The 19,470-nt window shown below is 42.4% G+C and overlaps 1 protein-coding gene and 2 non-coding genes across 7 annotated transcripts in view; 2 read left to right on the top strand and 1 right to left on the bottom strand.

Annotated features, from left to right (window-relative positions):
- The window catches only part of PRIM2 (DNA primase subunit 2), a 304,068-nt gene that overhangs the window by 260,145 nt on the left and 24,453 nt on the right, over positions 1-19,470 (top strand). For all 5 annotated transcript variants that reach the window (XM_069564045.1, XM_069564046.1, XM_069564043.1 and 2 more), the window contains one exon: positions 6,598-6,680. In XM_069564045.1, the coding sequence (XP_069420146.1) occupies positions 6,598-6,680 (83 nt within the window). The remainder of the gene's footprint in view (positions 1-6,597; positions 6,681-19,470) is intronic.
- On the top strand, positions 3,928-3,999 carry TRNAC-ACA (transfer RNA cysteine (anticodon ACA)). Its single transcript has one exon. It is a non-coding gene; the product is annotated as a tRNA-Cys (tRNA).
- Positions 9,631-9,734, bottom strand: LOC138426078 (U6 spliceosomal RNA). Its single transcript, XR_011251505.1, has one exon. It is a non-coding gene; the product is annotated as a U6 spliceosomal RNA (small nuclear RNA).

The following is a 19,470-nucleotide window of genomic DNA, read 5'->3' as shown; positions in this document are numbered from 1 at the left end:
CCGCCATATCTGGCTTTGGTTCTGACATGTGTTCAGTCTCTCCATATTGTAATTTTTTGTTGAAAGGTAGATGTGACATACAGGGTGTACAGAAACCTAGTACATTTGCCTGTCGTGATGTGTTGGTGAGCGGGAGGGGATGACTATAGACAGTGTGTAGTGTGCCTGTGGCTGTGAACCACACGAGTGATTCTCAGCTTCTCTGCTTCCAAGGGAACAGAGTGGCCAGAGGAGGCTGGAGCTGGGCATTTCCATTCCCTCAGACAGGTGAGACTCAGGTAAGATGTTTTCTCCTGAGGGCAGCCTTGCTAAACAGAACAGAGTGCTCCAGAGTATTTAAGGATGGTGCCTTTGTTTATCTCCATGCCAGAACATGAGTGGGTTTCTCTGTTACATGCTGTGAGCACATAGTGGGGCCCCTGACATTCAGCTGCACAGTGTGGCCTCCTCTGGCCAGTTGCCTTGGAGTTTCTGACTCTCAGAGTCATCCACACAGAGACCAGAGATCTGTCAGTTCCAGGGTAGGAGTTCCTACGCCAGTGCTGGTTCCTGCAGAGATTTCTGCTCTGGTGTGTTGTGGCTCTCTCTGTCTGCCTCTCTCTCTAATTTTGGTGGGCAGTGCTTTGCCCTGTGACCTCATTTCTTTGATGGGTCTGAGTGGAGTTGTTGATTTCCAGTCTGTTCAGCTTTTTACTTGTTAGGATGAAGTGAAAACGTCTTTGCTCTTTCTGTGCCAGGCTGGAAACCTGACGTCTCTGTCCTTTCAGGTTTGTGTAATTTGCACAGCTCTGTAGTCCCCTAGGTTGACAGCATTTCATTAACCAGTGCTGCCAGGAATGGTTGTTCAGCCAATCTTGAGTCAATATAGGTATAACTGTATTCCAGACTGTTTATCCATTCCTTCCACAAATGTGTGCTGGGCAGTTTTGTTCAAGACTTGCCTAGAACACCATGAGTTGTATCTGCATTCCCTTTACCTTCAGTTACCTTGTGAGTTCAGCCCTTTCCAGTTTGGAAGGTTGTTAGATGATAGAAGCAAAGTTCAGAGTTGCTGAATTCTGTTTTCTTTCTGTCATTTGTCAAAAATAACACCAGCTTCCCTACTCCCGAGGTGGATTGTTTCTTCTGTTTTCTTATTTTTGTGAGCAAAGCTTTGAAAGGCGTTTTGTCAGTCTTTGGTTTCTTCTTGGCTTTGCCCTTTCTGACCTTTTCATGTAGGCATGGGCAGTATTTCAAGTGCAGTTTGGACAATTCAGTTAATGTGTCTCTTGTTGGTGTCTTTTAATAATTCTAGTGGCTCAGACGGCAAAGAATCTGCCTGCAGTGCAGGAGACCTGGGTTGGGAAGATCCCCTGGAGAAGGGAACGGCTGCACACTCCAGTATTCTGGCCTGGAGAATTCCATGGACTATATAGTCCATGGGGTTGCAAAGAGTCAGACATGACTGAGTGACTTTCACTTTTAATAATTCTGGACTTAACTAAGCCTCATTTCCTTCTCATTGGGATCCTTTGCAATTTCATTATAAGACTTTTTTTTGGAATAATAATATTGGCTAACCCATGTTGAGGTGTGCTTCCTGTATGCTGGCAGCGTGGAAGGGCTTTAGATACCATTCTCACAGGAGCTCTGCTACGTATTTCCCATGCTGACAGTGAAGCTGAGTCAGCAACAAGATGCAGACAAGCACACAGCCCCCCAATCCTTAGCTGGTAAACCGAGATTCAGATGCAGGAAGGGCAGCTCCAGACTCTTAACCACATGCTGTGCACCTGCTCATCACACTTCCTAGTACTAAACAGTGTTACAGTGCTGATCTTACTAAAATACATACTGCCATGAATTTTGTGACTTTCATAATTTATAGGAATCCAGTGTTTTCATGGGGAGAGGGCAATGGCACCGCACTCCAGTACTCTTGCCTGGAAAATTCCATGGACGGAGGAGCCTGGTGGGCTGCAGTCCATGGGGCTGCTGAAAGTCGAACACGACTGAGCGACTTCCCTTTCACTTTTCACTTTCATGCGTTGGAGAAGGAAATGGCAACCCACTCCAGTGTTCTTGCCTGGAGAATCCCAGGGACGGTGGAGCCTGATGGGCTGCCGTCTATGGGGTTGCACAGAGTCAGACACGACTGAAGCGACTTAGTAGCAGTAGCAACAGTGTTATCATGTGTGCTTTTATTTGTAGTTAAGGCTTTTAGTAACCACATTTGTTTAGCTTCTGGGCTTTTTTCCATTATTTTTGTTGCAGCCAATTTCCCATTACTTTCATTAATAATGCACAGTTGTTTCTCATTAACTTACAGGTCCATCAGCTATGACTGAAAAAAATTGCCCTGGCTTCCTGTGTCAACTTTTAAATAAAATATGTTGACTTCTCATTGTAGTTTCTTATTAAAATATCTAAAATTTCCTGGATTTTGGCATATACCGCTTTTAGATATTTTCTATGTTCTTGTTTATGCCATTTTTTTTAGTACATCTTTATTTTTCTTATGAAATAATATAGAGATTCTGTATACCTCCTATAACTCATTTTTCTATAAAATATTTTCCTGTTTGTTCATCTCATTTCTATCTGGGATTCCTCTAACTTTGTATGGATTCTGCACTTTGGGTTCAGTTCAGTTCAGTCACTCAGTTGTGTCCAACTCTTTGCGACCCCATGAACTGAAGCACGCCAGTCCTCCCTGTCCATCACCAACTCCCAGAAGGTCACCCAAACCCATGTCCATTGAGTCGATCATCCAACCATCTCATCCTCTATCGTCCCCTTCTCCTCCTGCCCTCAATCTTTCGCAGCATCAGGCTCTTTTCAAATGAGTTAACTCTTCGCATCAGGTGGCCAAAATATTGGAGTTTCAGCTTCACCATCAGTCCTTCCAATGAATATTGAGGACTGATTTCCTTTAGGATGGATTGGTTGGATCTCTTTGTAGTCCAGGGAACTCTCAAGAGTCTTCTCCAACACCATAGTTCAAAAGCATCAATTCTTTGGTGCTCACCTTTTTTTATAGTCTAACTCTCACATCCATGCATGACCACTGGAAAAACTATAGCCTTGACTAGACGGACCTTTGTTGATAAAGTAATGTCTCTGCTTTTCAATATGCTGTCTAGGTTGGTCACAACTTTCCTTCCAAGGAGTAAGAGTCTTTTAATTTCATGACTGCAATCACCATCTGTAGTGATTTTGGAGCCCAGAAAAATAAAGTCAGCCACTGTTTCCACTATTACCCCATCTATTTGCCATGAAGTGATGGGACCAGACACCATGATGTTAGTTTTCTGAATGCTGAGCTTTAAGCCAACTTTTTCACTCTCCTCTTTCACCATCAAGAGGCTTTTTAGTTCTTGTTCAGTTTCTGCCATAAGGGTGGTGTCATCTGCATATCTGAGGTTACTGATATTTCTCTCAGCAATCTTGATTCCAGCCTGTGCTTCCTCCAGCGGAGCATTTCTCATGATGTACTCTGCATATAAGTTAAATAAGCAGGGTGACAATATACAGCCTTGACGTACTCCTTTTCCTGTTTGGAACCAGTCTGTTGTTCCATGTCCAGTTCTAACTGTTGCTTCCTGACCTGCACACAGATTTCTCAGGAGGCAGGTCAGGTGGTCTGGTATTCCCATCTCTTTCAGAATTTTCCACAGTTTATTGTGATCCACACAGTCAAAGGCTTTGGTATATCAATAAAGCAGAAATAGATGTTTTTTCTGGAACTCTTTTGCTTTTTCAGTGACCCATTGGATGTTAACAATTTGATCTCTGGTTCCTCTGTCTTTTCTAAAACCATCTTGAACATGTGGAAGTTCACGGTTCACGTATTGCTGAAGCCTGGCTTGGAGAATTTTAAGCATTACTTTACTAGCATGTAAGATGAGTGCAATTGTGCACTAGTTTGAGCATTCTTAAAAACAGACTTCCCTGGTAGTTCAGACGGTAAAGCGTCTGCCTACAATGCAGGAGACCCAGGTTCGATCCCTGGGTTGGGAAGATCCCCTGGAGAAGGAAATGGCAACCCACTCCAGTATTCTTGACTGGAGAATCCCATGGATGGCGGAGCCTGGTGGACTATTGTCCAAGGGGTCCCCAAGAGTTGGACACGATTGAGTGACTTCACATTCACTTTTGAACATTCTTTGGCACTGCCTTTCTTTGGGGTTGGAATAAAAACTAACTTTTTCCAGTCCTGTGGCCACTGCTGAGTTTTCCAAATTTGCTGGCATATTGAGTGCAGCACTTTCACAGCATCATCTTTCAGGATTGGAAATAGCTCAACTGGTGTTCCATCGCCTCCACTAGCTTTGTTCATAGTGATGCTTTCTAAGGCCCACTTGATTTCATATTTCAGGATGTCTAGCTCTAGATGAGTGATCACATCATTGTGATTATCCGGGTCGTGAAGATCTTTTTTGTAAAGTTCTTCTCTGTATTCTTGCCACCTATTCTTAATATCTTCTGCTTCTGTTAGGTCCATACCATTTCTGTCCTTATTGAGCCCATCTTTGCGTGAAATGTTCCCTTGTATCTCTGATTTTCTTGAAGAGATCTCTAGTCTTTCCCATTCTATTGTTTTCCTCTATTTCTTTGCATTGATCACTGAGGAAGGCTTTCTTATCTCTCCTTGATATTCTTTGGAACTTTTTTGCATTTCTTTTTCTTGGGGATGTTCTTGATCCCTGTCTCCTGTACAGTGTCACGAACCTCCATCCCGGGCACTCTGTCTATCAGATCTAGTCCTTTAAATCTATTTCTTGCTTCCACTGTATAGTCATAAGGGATTTGATTTAGGTCATACCTGAATGGTCTAGTGGTTTTCTCCACCTTCTTTAATTTCAGTCTGTATTTGGCAATAAGGAGTTCATGATCTGAGTCACAGTCAGCTCCTGGTCTTGTTTTTGCTGACTTGTATAGAGCTTCTCCATCTTTGGCTGCAAAGAATATAATCAATCTGATTTCAGTGTTGACCATCTGGTGATGTCCATGTGTAGAGTCTTCTCATGTATTCTTGAAAGAGGATGTTTGCAATGACCAGTGCGTTGTCTTGGCAAAACTCTATTAGCCTTTGCCCTGCTTCATTCCGTAAAGGCCAAATTTGCCTGTTACTCCCGGTGTCTCTTGACTTCCTACTTTTGCATTCCAGTCCCCTATAATGAAAAGGACATCTTTTTTGGATGTTAGTTCTAGAAGGTCTTGTAGGTCTTCATAGAACCATTCAACTTGAGCTTCCTCAGCATTACTGGTTGGGGCATAGACTTGGATTACTGTGATATTGAATGGTTTGCCTTGGAAACAAATAAAGATCATTCTGTCTTTTTTGAGATTGCATCCAAGTAGTACATTTTGGACTCTTTTGTTGACTATGATGGCTATTCCATTTCTTCTAAGGGATTCCTGACCACAGAGTAAATATAATGGTCATCTGACTTAAATTCACCCATTCCAGTCCATTAGTTCACTAATTCCTAGAATGTCAATATTCATTCTTGCCATCTCCTGTTTGACCACTTCCAATTTGCCTTGATTCATGGACCTAACATTCCAGGTTCCTATGCAATATTACTCTTTATAGCATTGGACCTTGCTTCTACCACCAGTCCCATCCGCAACTGGGCATTGTTTTTGCTTTGGCTCCATCCCTTCATTCTTTCTGGAGTTATTTCTCCACTGATCTCCAGTAGCATATTGGGCACCTACCAACCTGGGGCGTTCCTCTTTCAGTATCCTATCTTTTTACCTTTTCATACTGTTCATGGGGTTCTCAAGGCAAGAATACTGAAGTGGTTTGCCATGCCCTTCTCCAGTGGACCACATTCTGTCAGACCTCTCCACCATGATCCGCCCGTCTGGGGTGGCCCCCATGGCGTGGCCTAGTTTCATTGAGTTATACAACCTGTGGTCCGTGTGATCAGATCGGCTGGTTGTCTGTGATTGTGGTTTCCATCTGTCCGTTCTCTGGTGCCCTCTCTCAGTGCCTACCATCTGACTTGGGTTTCTCTTACCTTGGGCGTGGGGTGTCTCTTCATGGCTGCTTCAGCAACGCGCAGCCGCTGCTCCTTACCTTGGACGTGGGGTAGCTCTGGACGTGGGGTAGCTCCTCTCGGCCGCTGACCCTGACCTTAGATGTGGGGAAGTAGGCGTAAAATTAACATCTGTAAATGATGTGAGATTTTTATATTTCCTAGTGTTTTCACATTGTTTCTTTTCATTTATGCCATCTATCTTCCTTTATGCTTTTATGTATTTTTGTAAACTAGAAAAAAATATGTGCAATTGAAAGATTGAATGAAATTTTTAGGTAAAATTCTTCATAGCTACTTATTGATTATTTCAGGTTGTTAGCAAGTAGCATGATTAAAGCTGTTCCCCTTCCTAATGAGTGGGTGGCTTCTCCTGAGAACGGTAGTGCCCTGATAATGCACAGCTCAGCTGTCACTTAGATGAAGAGAGGAAAGCAGCTGCACCCTTGGGCAGTTAACCCTTTTATTAATAGGCCGTTGGACAGTTGAGGGGTGCTCAGGAGTCTCTCGAGCATGGTGTTGTGTTGAGTCTGGGTGGATAACCTGCTGTTGTGCTGCTTGTCATTGCCAGGGTGCCCATTCCGACACAGCGACCCCGAGCTGCTGAGGCAGAAACTGCAGGCCTACAAGATCCCTCCCGCAGGGATCAGCCAGGTAGGTTGGACCCTCCCCACAGTCTCAACAACTAGACAGTGGGCAGGCCCTTGGTTTCAGGTCGTGTTCTAGCAGGGATGCTGTGTACTGCCTGCTTGGCCTCACACCGCAGCCCCTCTTCTAAGTGAATTAACCCAAAGCTTTGGCTTCTCTGGTTTAGACTCCTTGTGTATTCTAGTTCTTCTCTCTGCTAGGCAACATTTTTGTGTAATAAAGCTGAAACCCCCCCTTTTTTTTCACTCTCTCTCTCTCTCTATTTGCTTTACTATCTCAATGGGGGGCATTTTAGAAAATAAGATTTTAGAGGAATGCATTGAAGCTTATTAGTGAAGCTGAAAATCAATGGCATCGTGTTGCTTTTTGGAGACTTTCTGTGCTGTGGGAGGTTGAAGCATAAGGTAGAGCAGTGCGTGCTGCCGCGTGTTCTGATTTACTAATCAGATCCGCACTTAGGAGGATAGTTCATCAGGTCCAATGGTTCATCAGATGCTTTGTCTCAGAAACCGCTTAGGTAAAAAAAAGAAATGCTTGAAGGTAGCAGCAAATGGTTAAGAGTGTGTCTTTTAATAAATATGCTTTAAAAAAAAAAAACCTGTGAGCTCGCAGAGATGCACTCTGTCTGTGAGTTGGCTTGGGATTTGAAGGCATTTAAAAGGAGTTTCTGCTTTCTTAGCTTAAGAACACTATTTTAGAGCCAGAACATCTAATTCATTATATATCAGTTTTTCTTGAAAGAAATAATTATTTTAGAAAATTCTGTTTCTACTGTGTCCAGAGTTTATATTGAGTTTAATCAATTGAATTTGTATCTTGGTTTTTCCATCCTCTGGAAAAGGCAGTGTCCAAGGTGCCCAGCTATTGGCAGATGCTAAGAAGAATTGGATATAAACCCATGTTCCTATAAAACCTAAGTCATATGAGAGAGGCACACATAGAGTGTTTTGGTTCTTCTGCATACAAGAGTTGGTAATCAGATTGGGAGGCTGAGAATCACTTCTTGGAAGGGATGCTCTGTGAATTAGACCGAGTGTATGGGAGGTGGCTAGGAAGAGAGAAAGTGTGAATAAAAGGCAATAAGTGGGGGAAAAAAAAGGCAATAAGTGTATAGGATTGCTAGCATTTCAAGCTTAAGGTATTGGTAGCACCAGTATATCAACATTGATAGATCACTTGAAAGGAGTTTTTGTTGGTTTGAGAGATTAGGTTTCGAGCTGGGACAGTTAAATGACAGGTTTGTAGTGTGTTAGAGAAGTAGCAGAGAAGTTCCAGCTGGAAATCGGTGTTCTTTTGGGTTAGAATTGTAGATCTAACAATAAATTGGATTGGAATGAACATTAGAGGAGAGTGCTTCTTTTGTGGAGTTGGATGGGGGTGTAATATGGGCGCAGAGCTCCTGGGTCATTGCTACCAGAGATGGAAGCCAGGCCTCTGACTCCATGGTGTTTTCTCAATCCCAGTCTGCTTTAGAGCTGATTGTCATGAGTTTTCTGTGGGAGAAGGGAGCAGATAATGAGAGAGGGGGAGGGAGTCAAAGCCAGAACTCAGGATGCAATCTTGGCTCACGCTTCCCTCTGTCAGATGGTAGAAGGAAGTAGATGAGAGAGGACAGAGCAGAAATGAGGGGAGAGGGAAGAAATGCATTCGGAAGTGCTGGCTACAAAAGGCAGCAGAGAACTGGGAGAGGAGGGCTAGTCCCTCGGAGTGGAGAGACAGCGTCCTGTGTAGTGGAGAGACAGCGTCCTGTGTAGTGGAGAGACAGCGTCCTGTGTAGGTGGAGAGACAGCGTCCTTCGGAGTGGAGAGACTGGCTGGGGTTAGGACTGAGAGGCAGCTGGATTCAGTGAGAGGCGTCAGTGTCTCAGGGAACGCAGAGCAAGACCACAGACACACAGACTGAGTGAGGCAGTGGCTCAGACCCGCAGGCAGCGAGCACATCCCCCGGAAAGTTGGCTCTGTCAACGTGAGCCTCTCAGGTGGTTTGCCTGCATGTTTGGGGCTACAGTGGACCTGAGCCTGTTTGTAGGAAAAGAACCCATCACAGAGGCTGGGCGTGATAAAGACAGAAGCAAAGACAGCCCCTCTCTAGCCAAGCAGTGTTAGCTTCTCTCTGTTACATCATGACCACGCTGTACATGCCTGTGGTCTTTTTTCGTCCAGTGTTCTTGAGACAAGAGTGATGTACAGCACTGTGTAAGGCGCCGCGCAGTGCTCTGATTTATAAATGCTGTGAATTGGTGACCACAGTAAAATTAGCAAATCTATGTCATCATATACATACAAAAGCAAAGAAATAGAAAAAATGTTGTTTCCTTGTTATGAAAACTCTTAGGACTTACTGTCTTTACTTTCATATATAATGTATATTTATCATGTTGTACATTACATCTTTAGTAATTATTTTTCTTACAACTGGAAGTTCCTGTCTTTTGATTGCCTTCATCCAGGTCCCCTTCCCACAACCCTGCCTCTGAAAATCACAAATCTGACCCTTTTTTCCGTGGTTGGTTGGTTGGTTTTGAAGTGACCTTCGCACCATGTTAGTCCCTGGTATACAACATAGTGACTTGCTATTTCTGTTTCAGTATTTCATGTTCTCCATTTTAGTAAACATCTGTTTTCCTTTGTGTCTTCGACTCTATTTATGTTTGTTCGTTTTGTTTCTTAGATTCCACATACAGGTGAGATCATGCAGTATTTGTCTTTCTCTGTCTGCCTTATTGAGTATGCTGATCTCTAGGTCTATCCGTATTAATGGCAATCGTTCATTCTTTTTATGGCTGAATAACATTCCTTTGTATATATGTACCACATCTTCATTATCTATTTGTCTGCTGATGGGTACTTTATGAACAATCACTTCTAAAAAAATATAGGCTATTCACATGTTTAATGAAAAGAGTGATGCTTTTATTTAACAGTAGTGACTATGTTTGTCCATTCTTTTGTTTGAAAAAGATGTGTAGTGCTTCATGAATGTGTGTCATTCTTATGCAGGGGTCATGCTGATATTCGCTGCATCGTTCCCATTTAGTACATGTGCTGTCAAAGTGAGCACATGTTTGTACATTCTTAGCTCTGAGTCCATTGCATTCCTCCATTTATGCTCCATTTGCAAGTAGATCCCTTAGTTAGTTGAAGCATGATCCTTTGGACCTGCTTTGTAACCTTTTTCAAGATGCCCAGGGCATATGGGTGGGCTATAGATAATGTTGTACTGTTATTTAATGCCTTTATTGAGTAGCTCTCCGTAGAGTAAAGCAGCTTAGAGCTGTGTTCTAAAAGGAATAAAGTTGATGGATGAAAAATCATGTAAAACATTTGGATGGATACTTAGTTGCAGCTTGGCATAAGAGGAAATTGGATCTTAAAAACTCCAAGTACATGTTAAAATATTAAAAGAAAGTCAAGAAAAATATCATTTAAATGCATTTAAGGTAAAACTCAGAGCTATTTTTATTTCAAAGAAAAACTACTTGAAAAAGATACCATCATCATTAAGAAGTGCTTGTATCTTCTTATAAGTTTTATAATATTATTATTAAAATAATCAGAATTTTATTGGTCAGAGGAGAGATCATTGTGATTTAACTGGCATCACCTACTTGCATAAAAGCATATTTATAGGATCACATTTTATCGTCCTTTTTGAATGAGCTTGGTGTCCAGCTTAGGAAGACCAGAATTGAACAACACAGTAAAGCCAAAGATGATAGGTAGTCCTGCATTTGTTCCTCAGCCCTCCCCCAGAAGAGAAAAGCGTGGAAGTCAGGTCACCAACAAGATATCAGAATCCTAAGTGTTCATACCACAACAGCATAGCTTAAAAGCACATGAAGGAAGGAGAGAGAGACCTGAGTAGAGAACTGGACAGATGCACAGGTGACATCTGGAGACGTGAGCACTGCTCTTTCAGGAATGACTGAAATGGGCAGACAGAGGATGAGCAGGGGTGTAGATGACTTGAGCCACACTCACATCTGTAGACATGCCATCCCACAGCAGGTGAGGAGACTCAGCCAGCTAGGTCACCTTCTGGGTCTTAAAAAGTTCATTACAAATTTAAATGAATTGAAATCAGACAGTGTTCTCTGACTGTAACCATTATAATAAGACAAGAAAAAGAAATCAAAGGCAGATTAGAAGGGGAGAAAGAAAACCTTCCTCTATTCTGAGTGTGATTATCTATGAAAAAAAACTCAAAGGACCCACCAGAAGGTAAAAAATTTTATCATATGCAGTCATATCAAGAAGGCATAAATGTTTTAAAATGAATTTATTTATAAAATATGTGCAAGATCTTTATGCTGAGACACTGATGAAAGCAGTCGAAGAACAGAGTTGGAGGTGCACACTGCCTGTTTCAAGGCTTAATGTTGAGCTGCTGTAGCTCTAATGACACCAAAACAGTGTGGTTCTGGGGAAATGACAATAGGAAAAGATAATTTTTTCAACACGTAGTTCCAGAACAACTGTACTAGCTCTAGTCCATATCCCCCACCACCTCTGCTGTTGCCCCGGAAGAACCTAGACACCTACCCCACACTTTTCAAAACTTAATTAAAAGTGGATCATAGATATAAATGTCAACTTTCCAGGAGAAAACAAGAAAATCTGAATAACCTTGTACCTGGTATGTTCAATGAAAGAAAATGTTGGTAAATTAGACTTTATGAAAATTAAAACTTTTGTCCTACACAAATATTATTAAGAGAATGATAAAATAGCCATAGACTGGAAGAAAAATGTATGCAAATCACATCTGTCATAAAGTCCTTGTCTTCAGAATTAAAAGATATAAAGACCTCTCAAAGCTCAATAATAAGAAAATAGTTTTTTAAGTAAGTAAAAAGTTTGAGCAGACATTTCACCAAATATTTGAATAATAAGTAAATGCTTGAAAAAAAATGTTTATCATTAGATATTAGGGAAATGTGATTTTAAAACTATATGTCAATATGAATTGGTCTCATTATTTTAAAAAAAAACACAAAACAAAAAACAACCCTGACAATACCAAGTGTTGGTGAGAATGCAGAATGGCTGGAAGTCTGATACCTGTGGACTGGGGTTTTGCATGGTAAAGCCACTGTGAAGGCAGCTGACAGTTTCTTATAAAGTTAAGTTTGTGCATACCGTTTGACTTAGTTATAGCACTTATAGATAATTATACCATTGAAATAGAAGCCTAAGTCCACCCAGAAAGCTGTGCATAGTGTTTAGAGAGGTTTATTCTAATTCCCCCAAATTAGAAACAGCCCAGTGTTCTTCATATGTGGCTGGATAAACAAATTGTGTTATTCCTCATTTTATTGTGCTTTACTCTTTTGTGCTTCACAGATAGTGTGTTTTCTTTCAAAATGAAGGTTTGTGGCAAGCAAGTCTGTTAGCACTATTTTTCCAGTAGCATTTGCTCAGTTCATATCTCTGTGTCAGCTTTTGGTAGTTCTTGCAGTATTTCAAACTTTTTCATTATTTGTTATGGTGACCTATGAGCTGTGGCCTTTGATGTTACTGTTGTAATGTTGAGGGGCAGCACCATAGACTGCACTCATATAAGGTGACAGTCAGTGGATGTTGGGTGTGTTCTGACTGTACCACTAACCCGCCAGTCCCTTATCTTTCTCCCTTTCCTTGGGCCTCTCTTCTCCCTGAAACACAATAATATTGCAGTTGGGCCAATTAATGGCCTACAGTGGCCTCCAGGTGTTCAAGTAAAAGGAAGAGTCATATGTCTCTCACTTGAAATCAAAAGATCAAGCTCAGTGAAGACAGCATGTCAAAATCCAAGACAGGCTGAAAGCTAGGTCTGTTGTACCAAACAGTTAGCCAGGCTATGAAAGCAAAGGAAAAGTTCTTAAAGGAAATTGAAGTGCTCCTCCAGTGAACACCTGAATAATAAGAAAGACCTTATTGCTGGTATGGTGAGACTTTCAGTCCCTGGATAGAAGATCAGACCAACCATAGAATTCCCTTAGTGAAGTGAAAATGAAAGTCGCTCAGTCGTGTCCGACTCTGCGACCCCATGGATTGTATAGTCCCTGGGATTCTCCAGGCCAGAATACTGGAGTGGGCAGCCTTTCCCTTCTCCAGGGGATTTTCCCAACCCAGGGATTGAACCCAGCTCTCCCGCATTGCAGGCAGAGTCTTTACCAGCTGAGCCACAAGGGAAGCATTCCCTTAAGCCAGAGGTTAATATAGAGCAAGGACCTAACTCCCTTCAGTTCTGTGACGGCTGAGAGAGGTGAGGAAGCTGCAGAAGAAAAGTCTAAATCCGGCAGAGGTTTGTTCATGCGGTTTAAGGAAAGAAGCTGTCTCCATAACTTAAAAGTGCGAGGTGACGCAGCAAATGCTGGTGTAGGGGCTGCAGCAAGTTCTCCAGAAGATCTAGCTAAAATAATTCATGAAGGTGGCTCTACTAGATGACAGTGTAGCCACCAAGCAGAAGATGCTATCTAGGATTTTCATAGCTCGGGGGAGAAGTCTGACATGCCTGGCTTCCAAGCTTCCAAGGACAGGCTGACTCTCTTCTTGGCTGCTGACGCAGCTGGTCTTCAAGTTGAAGCTTGTGCATGCATGCGTGCGTGCTCAGTCGTGTCTGACTCTCTGCAACCCCATGGACTGTACCCCGCCAGGCTCCTTTGTCCATGGGATTTTCCTGGCAAGAATACTGGAATGGTTACCATTTCTTCCTCTAGGCTATCCTTCTGACCAAGAGACCAGCCCGAGTCTCCTGTGTCTCCTGCATTGACAGGCAGATTCTTTACCACCAAGGACTTCCCAGGTGGTGTAGTAGTAAAGCATTGACTTGCCAAGCAGGAGATGCAAGTTTGATCACTGGGTTGGTAAGACCCCCTGGAGAAGGAAATGGCAACCCATTCCAGTATTCTTGCCTGGGAGATCCCATGGATGGGAGCCTGGTGGGTTACAATCCGTGGGGTTGCAAAGAGTTGGACACGACTTAGTGACTGGACAGCAACAGCTCTGCCTGTGCTCTGTAAATGGAACAACACAGTCTAGATGACAGAACATCTGTTTACAGCATGGTTTACTGAATATTTTAAGCCCACTGTTGAGACCTACTGCTCAGAAAAAAAAGATACCTTTCAAATTATTACTGCTGATTAAGCATCCACTTGGACACTCAAGAGTTCCGGTGGAGATATACAACATTTGTGTTGTTTTCCTACCTGCTAACACAATGCCCACTCTGCAACCCATCGGTCAAGGAATAATTTCAACTTCCAAGGCTTATTACTTAAGAAATGTTTTGTAAGGTTATAACTGTATAGGATCTGGGCAAAGTCAATTGAAAACCTTCTGGAAAGGATTCACTATCCTAGATGCCATTAAGAATGTTTATAATTCATGGGAAGAAGTCAAAATACTAACATTAACAGAGTTTGGAAGACGTTGATTGCAACTTTCATGGATGACTGAGGAGTTCAAGACATCCCTGGAGGAAGTAATTGCAGATGTGGTGAATGTAGCAAGAACTGGAATTAGAAGTAGAGCCCAGAGGTGTGACTAAATTGCTATAATCTTAGTGTAAATCTTGAATGAATGAGTTGTTTCTTATGAATCAGCAGAGAAAGTGTGTTTTTGAGATTAAATGTAATCCTGGTAAAGATTCTGTGAAGACTACTGAAATGACAATGAAGGGTTTAGAATATTCTATAATCTTATTTTATAAAGCAGCAGCAGGATTGGAGGAGACTGACTCCAGTTTTGAAAGAAGCTCTCCTGTGGGTACAATACCATCATACAGCGTTGTGTCCTGCAGAGAAATCAGTTGCAAAAGGAAGAGTCAGTTAACATTGCAGATTTCATTGTCTTATTTTTAGAAATTGCCCAGCTTTCAGCAACCACCACCTTGATCAGTCATCAGCCATCAACATTGAGGCAAGACCCTCCTGCAGCAAAAAGATTATGACTGGCTGAAAGCTCAGATGATGGTTAGTGTTATTTTATAGTAAAGGATTTTAAAATTGAGATATGTACATTGGGAGTTCCCTGGTGGTTCAGTGGTTAGGAGTCTACCTGCCAGTGAGGGGGCAGATTTGATCCATGGTCCTAGAAGATTCCACATGCCACGGGGTGACTGAGCCCATGCACAACTACTCATCCCATGCTGTAGAGCTCATGCTCTGCAACAAGAAGAAGCCGGTGCAGTGAGAAGCCTGCATGCCACAACTCAGAAAGCCCAGGCACCTCAAGGAAGACCGAGCAGAGCCAAAAAAAAGAAACTATTAAAGTATTTTTTTAAATATACATAACTTTTCCTTAAAACATATTGTTGTTACACACTAGGAAACCAAAAACTTTGTGGCTCACTCTGTTTCAGTACTCGCTTTAATGTAGTGGTCTGGAACCGAACCCACAATGTCTCTAATATTCACCATGCTAGTTGAGACATCAGATGTGATTCCGTCTATGTACAGAAAGCAGAGTGATTGTTGGGAATGGAGGAGGTATTGGTTGGGGGATGACTGGATGATGGAGATGTTCTGTCTGACTTGTGGACGTGATGTCATGACTGAGTTTGTCCAAATTAAACTGTACACTAAAGGGGGTATATTTTACTGCATGAAAATGTATACCTTAATTTTTTTAATGGAAAGAGAGAATGGGTGGATAGTAGCATGAAAGAAAAGTGAAGTTGCTCAGTTGTGTCCAGCTCTTTGCAACCCCATGGACTGTAGCCTACCAGGTTCCTCTGTCCATGGGATTTTTCCAGGCAAGAATACTGGAGTGGGTTGCCATTACCTTCTCCAGGAGATCTTCCTGACCCAGGGATTGAACATGGGTGTCCTGCATTGCAGGGAAACACTTTATTGTCTGAGCCACCAGGGAAGTCCAAGTAGCATAAAGAGCCAAATAACCGTCTTTCATGGCAGGATTTCTATAGATTAAGTTAATAAACAAAGAACCCAGAGTATCAGCATGTAACTTAAAATTAAATAGGCAACAATCTGTATGGCCCCAAAGTGGAAATGGTTAAAGGAACTGCATCCTGAGAATAGACCAGGCAGGGAAGAAGCATGTGGTGGGAGCTTTTGCTCTTAGTAACTAGCCACACTGTATACTTAAAATATTTATTTTCACTCTCACAAGCAGTCGTCACTTAGAGGTTGAACAGAACAGTCTCGTGTTAAGTGTGAAGTTTAAATTAGGTGGTCGTGCACCTGACGGGAAGGTGCTGATAGCAGTAGTGAGAGCTGACCTGTTATCTTTGGCTGTGAGGGTTTCAGCCTTTACCCTCTATCCTCCCAGCGCTGCAGCGTCTGGCCCCTGTTAAAAGCTGTGAATGGTCTGAGGTTTTGTTCTCTTTGCTAACGAAGAAACTAGTTGCCGCAGTTTCATAGATGATGGCAGAAAGATGACAGTAGCACTAGCAGATCATCGACCTTCTCTTGTGTCAGCTCCCCGAGCCCAGTTCCCACGGAGCGGGGTGAGAACGGCGGGCGCTGCTGCCTGTGCAGGGGGTGCCATCAGAGTGGGGCTCTGGGTCCTCCCCGCAGGCAGTGAGCATGGCTCCAGGAAGGTTCTGTGTCTTCTAAGCTGTCGGTTACAGGAACACCCTTGAAACAACTGAGGCAAAGGCCATTGTTTTCTCTGCTAGTAAAACGTTCAGGGGTTTGGAACCCTGGAAAATTCTCTGAGCTGTGCACGCTGGTGACCAAATGAATACGTATGTTTATAAGCTATATTGGCCAGTTTTTTGCCCACACCGTCCATTCTTCTCCTTGAAATACTGGTGTGCATTTTAAGCTCAGTTTCTTTAAGAATTTCCCGTGAGGTAATAATCCTGCCAGGGCTTTGCTGCTTTGTTCAGTTAACCATCCCTGTCAGTAGTTCCTGCCAAATTTAGATGTCTTGAGTTTTGGTTTTTAGTTTTCATTTTGCCTTTACCTCTTGTATAAAAACTTGCAGTTTTATAATAAAATGGCAATATTTTATAGTATGATACAGAAATTTAAGAAGAATCTGCATTCAGAATATTGAGAATAAAATCTTTAAATGATCTTAAATAGTTTCATTTCTCTGAAGAGTTTTTTTTCTATTGTGAAAAGATACACATGAAATTTTCGCATTGTAATTTTTTCACTGGCACTTGGAACAGTGTGCTGTATCCTTTTCAGGTTGTAAAGTTGTCTTTTTATTGTGCTGAATCATGCATGCATATCATTAATTCTCATAGAATTTAATAAAAAACAGTAATTGCTGCATACAGGATAACTTAAAGGTGGTAGTTCTTTGTAATAAATGTCAAGGTAGAGTTAATACCTTTTATTGCAATCTGTGGATGCTCGTACTCTTTAGTGTTTTTTCTCTCTTATTATGTAGAGACAGGTGATGTGGTTCGTCTGTCACTAGACACAGGACCTCTTCTCTGGTTTTATGTTTTGGCCTGCTCTGCACGACTGTGCCAGGCCCTGTGATGGGGGTTTATGCAGTGGGCTGTACCTCATTCGGCTCTTGCTGTCTTGTCACCCTGTGGGAGAAGAGAAAGCGAGGCTGGGAAGGTGAGCAAAGCCCAGACCTCAGAGCCAATATGGGAGGAGGTGGGACTCACATGCCCATGTCTTGTTTTTCTTTTTACTTGAAATTCAGTTGAAATTCTTTTTGATTTCTTTCAGGGAAAGCCTTTATTGTGAGGTGAATAATGATTTTTATGTACCTAAATTTAGGAATATGTTTAATAAATTATTTAAACCCTGGCAAATAATATGAAATAAAGATGAGAATAACTCCACGTACAGGTGGAAACAGGGTTTCAAAAGTCTAGTTATTTTTCTTCTTATTGAGGTAAAATTCACATGATATGAAATAAACCATTTAAAGGCGTATGATTCAGTACATTTTGCAAATTCGTGGTGTTGTGCAGCCAGCACCAGCCAGCTTGTCACCCGGTGAAGCCGGTCCCTGGGGGCAGCCCTCCTCGCCCTGGCACCCAGCCAGCTCCACGGGTCTGTCCGTGCCGGGGTCGCCTGTGAATGGAGTCACACAACAGGGGCCTTCTGTTTGCCTTCTTTCACTGAGCATGTTTTCACAGATCCTCCTTGTAGCGTCTGTCAGTACTTCATCCCTCTTTGTGGCAGAATAATATTCCAGTGTGTGTTTATCCGTCCACCCGTTGATGGACAGTAAGTTGTTTCCCCTTTTGGTTGTGTAGTCTGATAGCATCACTGTGAGCGTTCACACACAAGTACTTGTCTGAGTGCCTGCTTTCTGTTCTTCTGGGTATACACCTAAAAGTGGCATTGCTGGGTTATAGGATAACTCTATGTTTAACTTCTTGAGGAACTACCTGGCCATTTTCCACTGTGGCAATACAGTCTCACATCCCACCAGCTGTGCTGTGAGGGGTTCTTAGTTCTCCACTTCCTTGCGAACACCTGTCACCCTGCGCCCTTTTGTTTCAGTTATAACCATCTGTGTCTGACGTCTCTGGCTCTGTAGATGCATCACCCTAGTCTCTTCCTTTTCATGGGACGTTCTCCCTGTGTGTCTTCACATCACATCTTGCCTCTGTGTATTCTTTGTTTGCTTTTTTTATAAGGACACCAATCATGTTGGATTCAGACTGACCCTGATGACCTATTTTAATTTCATTTCCTCTATAAAGACCTTTTCTTCAAATAGGATCCTGTTCTGAGGCAGGAGAGATTAGCTTTTTGAAGTAACACAGTTCAGCCCCTAACACCTTGTGAAGTGGTACCTTGTCAGGGATTTGACCTACATTTACCCTGATGACTAGTGATGCTGAGCATCTCTTGTGCTTGATGGCTTCTGTCTCTTCTTTGGAGAAATGTCTGTACAAATCTTTTGCCCATTTTGAATTGGGATATCTTTTTGTTATTGAGTTTAAGTGTTCCTTATATATTTTGGATACTAGACTCTTATCAGATATTTGATTTCTAGGTCTATGTGAGCTGCTATAACAAGTTACCGTAGGCTGGATGGCTTCTAACTGCAGAAATTTACCCTCATGGTTCTGGAGGCTGAGAAGTCCAAGGTCAAGGCCCTGGTAGATTCAGTGCCTGGTGAGGCCCCACCTCCTGACTCATGGATGGTTGTCTTCTTCTCACTGTGTTCTCACGAGGCAGAAGGTGGCAAGAGCTCTCTGGGATCTCTCTTACAGAGCACTGATCACCTCCCAAACACCCTACCTCCTCATTCCATTGCACTGGGGCTTAGGATTTCAGCATACAAACTTTGGTGAGGGGTGAGGGGCACAAACATTCAGTCTATAACAGCAATTTTTTTCTCCCATTCTGTACGTTGTCTTATCAATACTTTTTTGATAGTGTCCTTTGGGCTTCCCCTGTGGCCCAGCTGCTAAGGAATCCGCCTGCAATGCAAATTCAGTCCCTGGATTGGAAGGATCCCCTGGAAAAGGGAAAGGCTACCCACTCCAGTGTTCTGGCCTGGAGAATTCCATGGACTGAATAGTCCATGGGTTTGCAGAGTCAGACACAACTGAGTGACTTTCTCTTCACTTGAGGGACAAAAGTTTTTAATTTTGATGAAATCCAGTATGTTTTTTTATTGTTGTTATTACTTACAGTTTACTGTCATATTTGAAAGTCCATTGCCAAATTCAAGGTTATTAAAAATAGACACTTGTAGGAGTCTTAAAGTTTTAACTCTTATATTTAAGTCATCAGTCCACTTTGAGTTAATTTTTGTATATGATGTGATATACAGGAATCCATCTTCATTCTTTCCCATGTAGATGGCCAGTTGTCCCAGCATCATTTACTGAAAAGACCATTTTTCCCATCGTAATC

This window comes from Ovis canadensis, chromosome 20 (genome assembly GCF_042477335.2).
Source record: "Ovis canadensis isolate MfBH-ARS-UI-01 breed Bighorn chromosome 20, ARS-UI_OviCan_v2, whole genome shotgun sequence".
Classification (NCBI taxonomy): domain Eukaryota; kingdom Metazoa; phylum Chordata; class Mammalia; order Artiodactyla; family Bovidae; genus Ovis; species Ovis canadensis.
Note: the sequence above shows the minus strand (reverse complement) of the source record. Positions and strands in the feature narration are given on the sequence as shown.